The 13,266-nt window shown below is 38.8% G+C and overlaps 1 protein-coding gene across 1 annotated transcript in view; it reads right to left on the bottom strand.

Annotated features, from left to right (window-relative positions):
* Positions 1-9,293: 9,293 nt before the first annotated feature.
* LOC104920093 (matrix metalloproteinase-17) overlaps positions 9,294-13,266 on the bottom strand; it is a 61,182-nt gene continuing 57,209 nt past the window's right edge. The window contains exon 10 of the mRNA XM_019260130.2: positions 9,294-9,876. Within this exon, the coding sequence (XP_019115675.2) occupies positions 9,551-9,876 (326 nt within the window). The 3' untranslated portion in view covers positions 9,294-9,550. The remainder of the gene's footprint in view (positions 9,877-13,266) is intronic.

Raw genomic sequence — 13,266 nt, 5'->3', positions numbered from 1 at the left:
GCCCATTTGGCCCTGCCCCCCCTCACCCCTTCATCTACCTAGCTACCTCTAGTACCCTGGGAGGAGAATAGGCCTTCTAATGGAGCCAGCAGTTAGCAGCCCATTCACATGAAAGCCTGATGGGAGGAAGGGAACAGCAGTAGTTTGGACTTGTTCAAAGTTTACAGCCCAATGAATTTAATCCCCCATGAATGAACAATTTTATTCAGGACTACAGAGCTTAATTTAAAATTCAAGTGGCGATCTAGAAGTTTCCAAAGATACCCATATATCAGGCTGAATTTGGGGGAGATGTGTATAAACTGTTGGTGAGATGATGCAGCCATAAAAAAACAAAAAAACAAAAAAACATGAAATCTTTCTGGAGTTTGAATATTTCCATCAATGTTAATATCATATAGCTTAAATGAAGAGTTGGAACAAGCTGCTACAGGATATACTTCCACTGTCAGAGTGGAATTTTTTAACCTTAAAGCTATTTCAGGAAACAAGGAACAAAAACTACATAAGGGTTGTAAATGGACCCATTCTCCATTCTAGAAATGAGATCTCAAAAACATAGAAAGAGTTCATGATTTAGATTATTTAACTCAATAAATAAGGTCAACTCAATAAGGTTAACTAAACTGAAACCCTTGTACTATATAAAACATTTTAATAATTGAGTAAAAATGATTTGAAGACAGAATTGAACATTAAATCATGTGTTTTTGTTTTAATCATGACATCAAACCAAATTTTCAAATTCTATTTATATGTCGTGCAGCAGCTCTCTCAGGGGTGACATTTTTGGCCTAAGGTGGCATTTGAGAAAACCAGAGTGGAATTTGACATGAATTATAATGGAAAAAAATATGAATATGGTCACGTAAAGGAAAGAAAAGGACCAAATTTTTCAGTGGATTGTCCTAAGCGCTCACAGATTCCCAGGGATCATGCATCAAAATGTGCTTATCTGAGGTCAGACATTGGTATTTGTTTGACCTTAATGCTTCATCACTCTTTAGGAACTCATGGAGCTTAGATTTGGGAAGAGATCCAGACCAGCTATTACTTGCTTTTGCCCTTTGCTGCTATGTAATGCACTCTCTGTCAGGAGAAGCTAAAGTATATGTGATTTAAACCCTCCTCAGCCATGATGACCAGAAAACTAAAAGGAAATAATTACTTGCAATACTGTTCTCATTGTGCAACTTGTTTTTAGATAGTTTCACTTTCTACTTGCAAACTATAAATATATCGCTTCCTTTAAATGTTTGTTTCAGAAAAGAGGTGCGATGCCTGTTGCCTTAAATTTGAAAAGTGACATTTGTGTTTCAAAAGTTCCACAGGCGTTCGGTGGACAAGCTGTGTCTGAGTATGCACATACTATATCATATCATATATCATATTATTTACCTGAACAGAATGAACCACCTCTCCTGATTTTACAACACTCTTAGGAAGAGCAGTTCGCTGCCTTTTTTTTAGGCCTTTCCGCTGTGACTGTAGGCATGTTGAAACATTTCTCCTCTGCTTAAATCAACTTCAGACTCGAAGATGGAATTCAGTCTGTTCCTGCCTGCGGCATGTGTCACCTCTGCAACTATGCTGCAAATGCAAGTCCATGTAGAAAAAGGCATCAATAACATCTGCTTCTGCTAATGTTAATGACCGGTCAGTGCTGTAATGGGAATGTAAATGTCACTGTTTTACACTGTATTTTAGGGTTTGCTTCAATGTTTGGTCCAATAGTTTGCAGTGAATGCACTGCAGTAGAGAGAAGTGCAACTTAATGTCTTGTTTTCTGTAATGCATCAGTTCTGCTGCAGTAAAAATATCTCATTGCACAGGAAACGTTGTGGTTTCAACAGTTTCGACAAGTAAGCCTAAGCTGCAGCTGGGACATGCAGTGCATGACCCTAGTGGTGGTAGTGCGGAGATGTGGCTCTGTGATCTGTTCACCACCGTTTGGATACAGTGGGTGACTGAGTGGGTGGGATGAATAATCTCTTTCTTCACGAACTGAATTCTAAGGTACTCCCCAGACAAGGCTTTTTATTTTCTAGGGAAAGAGAAGTGTGTTTGTGTGGGCAGGGGGAATTCACAAGATTGTCATTCCTTCAAAAACAATAAAATAGATATAGAAAGTAGGCGTAAGTAGTAGGAAGATATAGTACCTTTTATTGCAGCTTTACAATAAATGAACACATCTGTGGTACTATTACTGTTCACTATTATACCACAACTGCGATCAGAAGAAATGTTGCAAACAATAAAGTTTGTCTACAGCTTTTATTTGCTAACACTGCCACCTAGTGGAGTATTCCATAAAAAAATTAAATTGCTGCAAACTAATGGTCTGATTCACCCTTACATTATTTTAAGTTCAGATGTGTCTGCCTTGTGTTGTTGTCTTTGTGTGATAGACAGCTAAGTACAGCTAAGTACAGTATGTAAAGTACTCAGTACTAGAGAATGCAGTGTTTTTTCATACCCTTTGAAATGAAGACATTTCATCTGAAGAGGGTGAAGAATGTAATATGAGTTTTGTTTTTGAAGATTACCATATACCTGTATATTTATGAATAATTTCTAAAAGTCTTATCTTATAACAGTAACTGTATATTATTTTACACTTTGTCTGTAATGTAAATCATGGTAATATTATGGTTGGAGTGATATAAGGGAAAACAGCATGTTTGTTGTCAGTGTTCAGTTGTCCTACTCTTGAAGTGGACATTAAAGTGACCAAGTCACACTGAGGAAGCTGTCTCTGTGCTTTTGCTTTAGCCACAGCTCAAAAGTTATTTAATTCAGTAAAAGTTAAGTTTATATTTAACACTAAGACTCATCAGATGTACCTATAGTCTGGTATTAATACAGTATATAGAGTGGTATGAGCAATAAATACAATCAAGCATTATGTGAAAAAGACATTTACAAAATGTACAATATGTATAAACACATTATGTTTATATCAAAACATAAATATATGTAACATATTTAATATAAGTAATAAATACGATGTAACAGTATACAGTGGAATACAGCAGCATGTTCTACAGAGCATAATTCCCCGGTCTGCTGAGCACGCTGACACATGCTTTTGGGGAAATTGAGCTTTTATGAACCTCATATAATATTCTGTCTGAAGGCGTTTTTACAACACATAATGCTATTTTACCAGAACAAAAAGAAATCCCATTGTCAAAAGGAGTACTCAATTATTGTAAATCACATATTTACAGTTATTCAGTTTCTACTCATTGCACTCATTATTTTAGCATAAAAAGGTGTTTTTATGGGTGTGATAAATTGAATTTATTCCAGCACTGATCATTTACAAACAAATAATAATGACACACAGAAGCATGGAGGTTGCAAATCACATTATTAATTCTCACTTTTTAGATAAACTATAGTGGAGTTAAAGGGTAGGACCCAGTGTGTATGCAGATACAAGATTCAGAGGATAAACAAAGTATATATTATTATATATTTCAAAATAGAAATACAAAGAGCAAAGAAAGTAAATATAATATGAGTCCTGGAAAGGTCCAATAAAGGACATACTGAAAGTCAAATGGAGGGAAAGAGTTTCATGCAAAGGGAATAACGATTCTTCAACTTTTAGGGTGAAAAGCGTGACAAATGAAGGGAAATTGAAAAGGAATTGATGGAAAGAGAGAAATTAATGAAACGATTGAACTGAAAAATTAAAGGAGCATAACATAGAATAGGCAAGACAAGGAGAAAGTGAAGGCAGAAGAGAAAGTGATGAAAGATGAGGAAGAAGCCCTTGAGAGAGGGCACCAGAGAAGAAATAAAACCTTTTGAGACAGGAAGGGGAAGCTAAAGATAAAAAGGTAGAAGAAAATTGAAAGAACATTTCATCATCTGGGAAAAGGACAATAATAAAGGGAGTAAGTCCTCAAAGTGAGGATACAGGGTTTGGAGCTTTGTGAAGCAATATATATTTATCGATAAGACAACTTCTTCACTCGTCAGAAACTCAAGTGGCTGTAGATTTAATAAAAACTGACAGCGTCTAAGGAGGATAGAGGCAGACCTTTAGTCAAAGCCTCTGAACAGAAGAAATATTTAACGAGACGCCTGAGGAGATCAGAGCGGAGACCTCTGCTACCAAACCTGCTTCAGTTGGCTCAGGTGAAATCTGAAGGTATGAATAAGAGAAACGCTGAGCTGCGTGAACCCATTATTGTGTCTTGGTTTTCTACTGCTCTAAGCAGAAAAGTCACTAATCAATCACAGGAGAGGACTACACTGAGGCAAATCTCATGCATGTCATTAGTTTAGGCTGATTCCACTGTATTTCCTCCTTTTAGTGAATTAGATTAGTAGGAGCATGTTTGATTGGACCTCACAGTTTCCACTATTAAGAAGATCATCATCCTGCTAATTTGACTCTTATTGTCAAAAATGTAATATTTGTTTCACCAGCAGAGGGAAGCACAGCACTAACAAACAGTAGGTCCAAAGTTGCATTTATCAGAGTAGGTTGGACTTCTCTGTGCAACTTTTAAAAACAATTTCAAGAGCAAACTCACACATTTCTTTCCAGCGTTCAGTGTTTCAGAGTTAATAACTATAGTAAAAGCTAAGCCATACCGCATTTACTCACCACGATGGCTGCTTACTGCCTGGGTTTGCACTGAGGGAGGTAAGTACAGCACCTGAAGCAAACTCACACAAAAATAACCTGAATAGACCCAGGACCTTCCTTACCAGACCCAGGACCCTACCTTTCCAAATCTTACATTACCTGAATAAGTCATGAAGAATCCAGCTGCTCAATATTCACATTGTTCATTGGATACATGTTTATACAACAGTGCTAAACTGTTTGCCAGCACAACAGATGGTGCTTCTTACAGTTAACATCCTACCGCATCCTCTCAAACCCGTTGAATGACTCCTTCTTATGTTTTGCAGGAAATACTTCAGCTTCGATGTGGTTCACCTCTACCTGATTGATTAGCTCTGCCTGGCCTACACAAGCACTGCCACTGATAATAGGTGCAAAGGCCTTCAGGTGTCATTTTTAGTTAAAGAAAAAGGATCCTTGGCTGGCCTGCAGTATTTTACATATTTAAATGAATGTACATATTTGTAAAGGACATGCAGGCTGAACCTACTCTTATCTGACTGGGGTTAGTCATGCTTGCAGAGGGTGTAAGCGAGTTAAATAGTGGGATGTTCCATGTGCATTTAGATGTGGATTTTATGCACTGTATACAAGGTTTTACCTTCTACTGTATTTCCCACGACCAAGCTGCTGAAATGACTCTGGCATCCCTTGCAGCAGCTTCCATGGCTCAAACGCTGTTACTTGTCAGGTGTTTGGAGGTCTGTGTTGTGTATTCTGCACCTGCGCCAGCTTCAGGGGTCCTGCTCTGAGCTCTTTGATGTGTGCATGAGGACAGGCGAAATGCAAAATGGACAGCCACAACAACAGCTGCTGCTCTCCCCTATGACCACCACCTCCCGGTCTATGGAGGGCTATCCTGAAAGCCAGAAACCACACACACACACACACACACACACACACACAGAAATAATCATATGCATGTGTCTGTGTGGGGTTAGCCAAGCTACCAGCGGTACAAAGAGAGTGTGAGAGTGTCTGATGGAGTGCACGGTTCAGAACTGATATCACTGCAGAGCATTAAGCTCCCCTGTCTGAGGCAAGCTCTCTCCCTCCCTCATACACACTCACACACACACAAATCAAACTCGTACAGAGCTGACTGATTACGCGTTGCCCTTTTCTGGTAGTAACGGCTTGTCAAAGGTCTGACATCTGACACGTGTCTGTCTTACCACGAGGACTGGGCACTCCCCGTCAGACCTTTATTTCGAAATCACCAATTTAAAGCATAATTCTATTTATAACAACTTGCTATTACTGATCATGCACACAGTTGTGCAATGACAGATTATTACAACATTTTAACCTCCAAATACAAAGGTTCAGATCTGGTTTAAGAGTTTATCATCTTGTCTAACCTTAAAGTACTTCTGTCACTGCCTGTTCCCACATATAAGCAGTTACTTTAGTGAGTATATTGTTATAACGGATAGGAATGATGGTCAATAAACAGAAGGGTCCTTCAACAGACTGTATGAACAGCTACTGTGTGGAAACAGTCCCCTATCTCCTCTGTGGATTATGTACTTACTGCTAAATTGCCTCTTTATCTTCGCCACTGTCTCTGTGGAGATGGCATTTCATCTTCTTCTATCTCTACATCTGTTTGTCTTTTTCTGTGTTGGTGGTTTTGTTCTCTGCCTGCCAGTTTTCACTTTGTCTGTTTCCAACCCTGTGTATCTGTCTATTAATCTGTCACTTCCTGTCCATTTGTTTCTCCTCTCACTGTACGCTCTCTGCCTGTAAACCAACCCCACTGCAAGTTCCCAGCTTTGCAACTCTTGAATATTTTAGTTACAGAGTGATTGATTGGTTCTGCCTGGCCCATCTGGAGACTCAAGGAGCGAGAGTACCACGTGTCAGATTCACAGCAATCTCTATGGACGATGACAGTATTTTAGCATATTCAGTGACATTGTATTTCTTAAAAAAAGATACCTCTCTATATTAATTAACAATCCGATATTACTAAATTAAACACATTTAATTGGTCTGCTAATGCTGTCTCGCCAAACAGGATATACAGCTAGAAAGTCACCCATCTCTGCTGCATTCGCCTGTGGGTGCAGGTGCTCTTCTGGTGGCTGCTGAGCCACACCAGTTAATTAATACCACTCGAGTGTGTCAAGAGGAGGGAAGGAAAACTGCTGCTGTTGGCAGAAATAGCGATTGAGTGACTTTTTAAACTTTTAAACTCCATTTTACCTCAAAAGAGAAGGTTTGGGGTCTGCATTATTTTGGCGGGGGTTCATCCGCAGCCTATGGGTAGAATAAATGAACATCCACACAAACAAAAACACCTGCATAGACACGCACACGCTTGTGTTTGTGCACGATTGCAACAGTGCATAATGTAACTGTTAGGTATAAATTTGTGGTGTGTTTGTGAATTTTTGCCCCTTGAATAACAAGTTACAGAAAAGGACAGTGCTGGTTTTAGTGAAGATGCACGATATTTAGCATCATATCATGACGCCTGTGGTCTCATCATCAGTTTGCACAGCATTTCTATTAACATTAAACCCTGAAAGACTCAGTGTGACATGCTGCATTTCATAATAATAAAAGTAATCTTCTAGATTGATGCCAGAAATAGCATTCACAATTCACATATGATATATTTTTTGCATTTTTCTTAACACCCTCTGACTTATTGCTCTTCTGAAACCAAGCCCACGCCCTGGTGCTAGTGTGTGTTTACTCGTGTGTGTGCATGTCTACCAAGACTCGACAGGTCTGACATCCTGTTAACTTTGATCACTGAATTAGCAGTATCTGAGCTGGGGAATATTTTTGCATTTGGGTGACATTAGTTTTCTGATTCTCCTTCCATGAAACATGGGTATACTGTATAATCCTCTGCCAGGAAATCTGTTTGAGGAAGTCTTGCCTGTGGTTTGATTGACATGGTTCTACATGGTTTGTTTTTCCTGATGAACAAGCAGTGACCATTACAAGAGGAAACATGCCTGAACATATCAGAGAGATGGAGAGCAGCTCCCAGTTGGTGTCTGCAAGCTGTCATATAACCTTCATCTGTGTTCAAGACTGGGCTCCTTTTCAATGACACTAAATAATAATAGATAGCTGCAGCTATGAGCACTCCAAATGAACCGCCTCGATACAAATTTGTGTGACCACAGTTAAGGCAATAAAGTCATTCAGATTCTTTTTATTTTTCTACAAAAATATTTTACATTAGAAAACACAGCTTAAAATATACACAGTCCACTCTGCAATAACTGCAGTACCTTTCAAAGCAAATATATCAGTCTATAGGTAAATATATCTTTACAGCAAGAATAAATCCACAGGCCAAGTTCTGACTCTTGTCTTCAAGGAGCCAGGGGTGATTAAAGGAAATTCATCCAACAGTCACAAAAAGGCTCTATAAACTCTATGACCTGAAAACAATGTAAAATGAACAGGTATTATTGAATTATCTGAATTAGATACAAAACATACAACAAAACCAAGAGCAGGGAATGCTTCTGAACCAGAGGTGAAAATGATGAACCCATTAAAATAGGTACACGAGCAGCACCAGCTCACTTTAGAATACAGATGAGGGCTTTGGGCAAGAAAACTGAGAAGTCCAGCCACCTACTCATCCATCCATCAACAGCTCCCACAATAAGAAGTTTGGACACTGCCTGCAAGAGGAGCCCAAACACGCATGCTCATCACAAGCACTTTAGTCGAACAAGTTCTGAATCTATACATACCGTATATATATATCTATATATATATATATATATAGATATATATATATAGATATATATTATCAGTCACCTCTGGTGCTATCCTGTCATGTAGATAGTTTATTTCTGAGACAACCAATACAATGAGGATGAGTGTAAAATGTACACATAGTTTGAACTGAAAAATTACTTTTAAATGACCAGTGTGTAGGATTTAGTGGCATCTAGCATTGCTGATTACAACCCTCTCATTTCACCGTCTCCTTCCTAGCATGAAGGAGAAACTACAGTGGCCACAAAATGTGTGAAAAACACGTAAGGCTCTTTAAAGCCAGTGTTTAGTTTGTCCACACTGGGTTGCTGTAGAAACATGGCAGACTCCGTGGAAGAGGGCCTGCAGTGTCTGTAGATGTAAAAGGCTGATTTGCAGTTTACAAAAACATAACAATTCTTACTTTCAGGTGATTATACACTAATGAAAACACAGTTATGTATATTATATTCCATTTCTTCCATATTCTGTAAATATATTCCCATAAATTTTACACACTGGACCTTTAAAATTTTCCAAAAAAACAAAACAGCGTTGTTAGTCGGGATTATCTACGGACCTTGAACATAATCCCTTGGAGTTCTGCGGATCATCTGGAATAGCACTGACATTGTTTTTGCAAAGAAAACACAACTGTTTTCCAGTATGTTGAACAACACAAACAAAATTCCTTTCGCCTCTGTGAGAACAAGGCAGAAATGATTACATAATTACATAAAAACCATCCACAGGCTAGATAACACCAGAGGAAGAGTGAAAACATGTATTTTTGTCCTGTTGAACTACTCTGATAGCATCTGCTGTAATTTCATAAAATAGGCGTGCGTATGATGTTCACCTTTGCACCTGCCCACACCCCAGAATACCCTTTAATTGTCTGTATGTGAGGCATTGATGCTGTTGGCTGCTCTTCTCTATATTCATTAACTCTTTTCCTTGCAGAGATGAGGCAGTATGACCATTCAATGAAAAACTGGCTGCTTTAGTTAGTGCCCACCAAGATCTGTAAAATAAATAACAGCAAAATTAGATATCATAAAGTATACAAAATCATATAATAGGAACAAAACTTCACAGTTCATCCACTTTCCAGTGTCAACTGGCCCTCCACCAAACAGTTCAGGAACTCTGTCCAATGCTTTGGCATCATAGCAGTTCAGAGCGGAGGGCCAGCGAGAGCGTCCAGAGAGGTGGCAACAGCCACATGGGAGATGGGGAGGGGCGGGCGCCTAAAGGCGAGGCGCTATCGGAGGTGCAGGAGCACACCTCGTATCCATTCTCTGCGTGGTCCGGGTGATGGTGCGCGTTGCCTCTCGTCTCCGTGCTTTTGGGCTCCGTGTCTGGAGAGTCTGACTGCATCTCTGTGCACAGCAGCCAGTCTTTAGCAATGAGGCGGGGGTATCCTGCCTCCACCTCCATGTCACTGCCAGGCACTCGCCAGTACTCCTTCCCCTTGAAGAAATAGGATGAGCCTATCAGAGATAGAGAAAAATCACAGGGCTGGTTATTAGTGTGAGTGTATAACATAGAACAGACTATAATACAAGACTGTGTCTTTGCCCGCATGTGGAAAACACAACAAGCACAGAACATCAAGGGCCTTAAATTCACAAATCTGTGATCCACAGTGCACCACTTTCAATACAGACTGGGAATAATTTGAAACAAGGTGGGTTTACAGAAGGTACATATCAGTGAGCATGTACAAGCACTTCCATCATGGAGAATCAAATCAGCAGTTCAATCCTACTAGTAGGTTTTGAGGAGGAGTCCAGATCATCTCACAAATAATCATAAATCGCTATCAAAGCTTATGATTTTTAGATTTTTTTTTTCTTTTCCAAGTCTGTTTCAGCAAAGAAATGTTTTCAAATCAAACCTTGCTCTCGAGTATACAACAAGCCATTAATCAAATATGAGATGGTGATGCAATTTTGGCAAAAAAGAAAAGACATGAATATAGTATAATATAAATTTGATTGGTTTCCTCCTGTGATTATCTCAAGAATCTGTATCTGTATATTACAGAAACAAATTTTTCAGACTTAAATCTTTGCTTAATGCACTCACGTAAAAAAGAGCCCTAAGTCTATTGACACAAGACTAGCTGATTAACAGTTGGTGTGCTCGCTGTTCAGATAAAAGGTTCCATTCTCCTCATATGAAAATAATAGCTAAGCTGGCACGTAGCAGTAATGCCAATGACCATGTGCTGTCTTGTGTTCTCAGTAGCTGTTAGTTCCCATGGGACGATGATAATTTAACCTGGGACTCTGATGGATGATCTGAGCCAAATCTAAGGTTCCAGACACATCCTTATGTACCTGAATGTTGTGCAGAATAGCTGAGTTGTGGCCAATAACTTTGCTAGTGATAGCTGCAAGATTTAGCACCAGCACTGGAGGAAACTGGATAATTGAACACCAGTAGGAACACGCACAAACGATCCTTAAATTAGAGTCTTCACAGAGAAGGTGTATTTTGTTGTTTAGGGAGAACCAGAACAGATTCTGCCTTACTGGTATTATTACTTCACCTTACAATTACACATTTAATTGCCCTATATAAAGAAAAATGAAGTAAATCGGGTCAGGATTTCATACATGAAAAGCGTTCATGTCACTTTGTAGGGTATCTGTTTGTGTGCTGGCCAGAAACGCCTTTTGGGCAATCTTGACATTATAATTGCACTGTGCTACTTGATACTTTACTGACACACCCCCTACCTGTCTTTTCATTTCAGGGTATTAAAGCTAATTAGAACAACCGAAATACCAAATGGGCACTGGCAGAACAAAAGAAAAAACTAAACGCAGTGTGCTTCTGATGAAAATACCACTTTGTAGAAATAAAGCCTCTAAGAAAAAGTTGTTTAGCTCGTTTTAGTGATGTTTGAAGTGGCTGGTTTGTATAGTCACAGCACACTATTCACTTTAATTGTGCAACAAATTCAATTCATGTGGCAAAGACACTAATATTGGTATTACCATTGACCTAGCACGCAATGTTAGGTCAGATTTCTTTCAAAATACATTAAATATGTTGAAAAATTTAAATGATATATTACTGAAATGTGAAGTTAGAGGTTAAAACAGTTTTTCACCAGTTTTCAGTCCAGGATTTTGTGGGCGGTCCTAAAGGGTGGCTCGATGACACACTGAGGCCACCCTGAGCATACCCCTGCACCCCTAGTAGAGAGACAGAGATAAATTAATCTCGCTCAGAGTGTTTCAAAGTTAGTCAGTGGACACGCCCCCACAGTCCTGGAGCTGAGAATACTGCTCATTTACCCAATTTTGACACCTAATTTCATAAACATGTTGATATTTTAATCATTTAAAGCTGGGTGGTTAATAACACTCCTTTTGTCTGACAAACTCAGAACACATCTTCTCAAATTTCAAGAAAATCGGGCCAATAGTATTTTTCTGTTATCCTGCTGAGCCAAACAAACGGCACAGAAAATGCAACCTTCTTGGTGGAGGTGATAATGGGACAAATTATATGTATTTAAAGTTAAACAGAACTGTGAATTTGGTTTAGCAGTTCAAATTCAACTTAAGTGTCTGAAACTGAATCTGTTAAGTAGAAGGTGACTACGTCCAAACACAAGATAGATGGTATTGATCTCTGATCATTGTCTCCATTAACTGGTGACTGAGACAAAAGAGGAGGAGAGAAGTAAATGTGCTCGTACTGTGGCTCATTCTTTTGCTCAAGTAGTGACTCAAATAAATAGGAGGCGAGAGATAAACAAGTGAAGACTGTTCTCTTGTTGTTAATGGCCTTGGAGCTCACCAGGAAATATTCCTTCGGTTTATATGCTTGTCTTGCAAAAGCTAGAGCATAACAAAATCTTACCAGACAGTACAGATAAGGGTCTTGCATTCATCAAATGCACGAGGAAATCAGACAATGAGGACATACTTGAATGTTTTTTCAGCATCCAAAGTCTTTATATTTATTTACGATATATATTGTGAGCAACATGTTCCAGCATCACTCTCTAAATAAAATGAACAATGTAGCAATGATTTTGCAGCAATGTACCGTCTGCATTCCCTTTTCTGCTATAGAAAAGTGAAAACTTGGTGATCTGTGGAAGCAGCTCGTTGATTCTCTATCAAAGCTTTAACCTTGAAAATAAATGTGAATCATAGGAAAGACATAAATGAGGCCTAAAAAGGTTTTTACTTCAGCTGTAGGTAGTGCTGCCCTCAGGAAACAATGAGTTACATTTTTTCTCGCCTTCATTTATAAAAAAAACCCAACAGCTGAATCCTCACAAGAGCCCCACTGAATGGTATGCTTTTACTAAACACCATCATTGGGGAAGAGCAACAATTAAAATGTCTAAAATGTACAAGGTAATGTAAAACGGGAGTGGTGCTGGTCTCTGCAGTTTTCTTGGCTGTGTGGAAAGGCTCATGGCACCTAGTGGAGTCCATTTCCTGTGCATAATCATAAGAATATATATTCAAGCTGGGCTGCAGCTTTTGGAATAAAAATAAGGTATGCTCTATAGTTATAGTGGCAGAGACACACATTGAACCTCTAAACATACAAGGAACTATAGAATTAATTTCTCTCAGTCCTACCTAAACAAGTCTTAAAATAAGGCTCTGAAGCACCTTGCTGTGAAGTCTGGCCATAATATTTTCACTTTTTGAAAGTGTCCATTCTTTAAGAGTCTAGAATTGAGCTGGATCTTCACAAAGACAGAGAGTACAGACAGATAATTTAATATTGATTTATATTTTCATTATTGATGCTGTTAATTAATACATTAGTTGTTTGTTCGTTCCAAAAAATGTCATAAAATAGTGAAAAATGTTTCCCAAAGCTCTCAAATGTCTTTTGTC

This window comes from Larimichthys crocea, chromosome IX (assembly GCF_000972845.2).
Source record: "Larimichthys crocea isolate SSNF chromosome IX, L_crocea_2.0, whole genome shotgun sequence".
In the NCBI taxonomy this organism is placed as follows: Eukaryota; Metazoa; Chordata; class Actinopteri; family Sciaenidae; genus Larimichthys; species Larimichthys crocea.
This window is presented reverse-complemented; position numbering and strand designations above follow the sequence as displayed.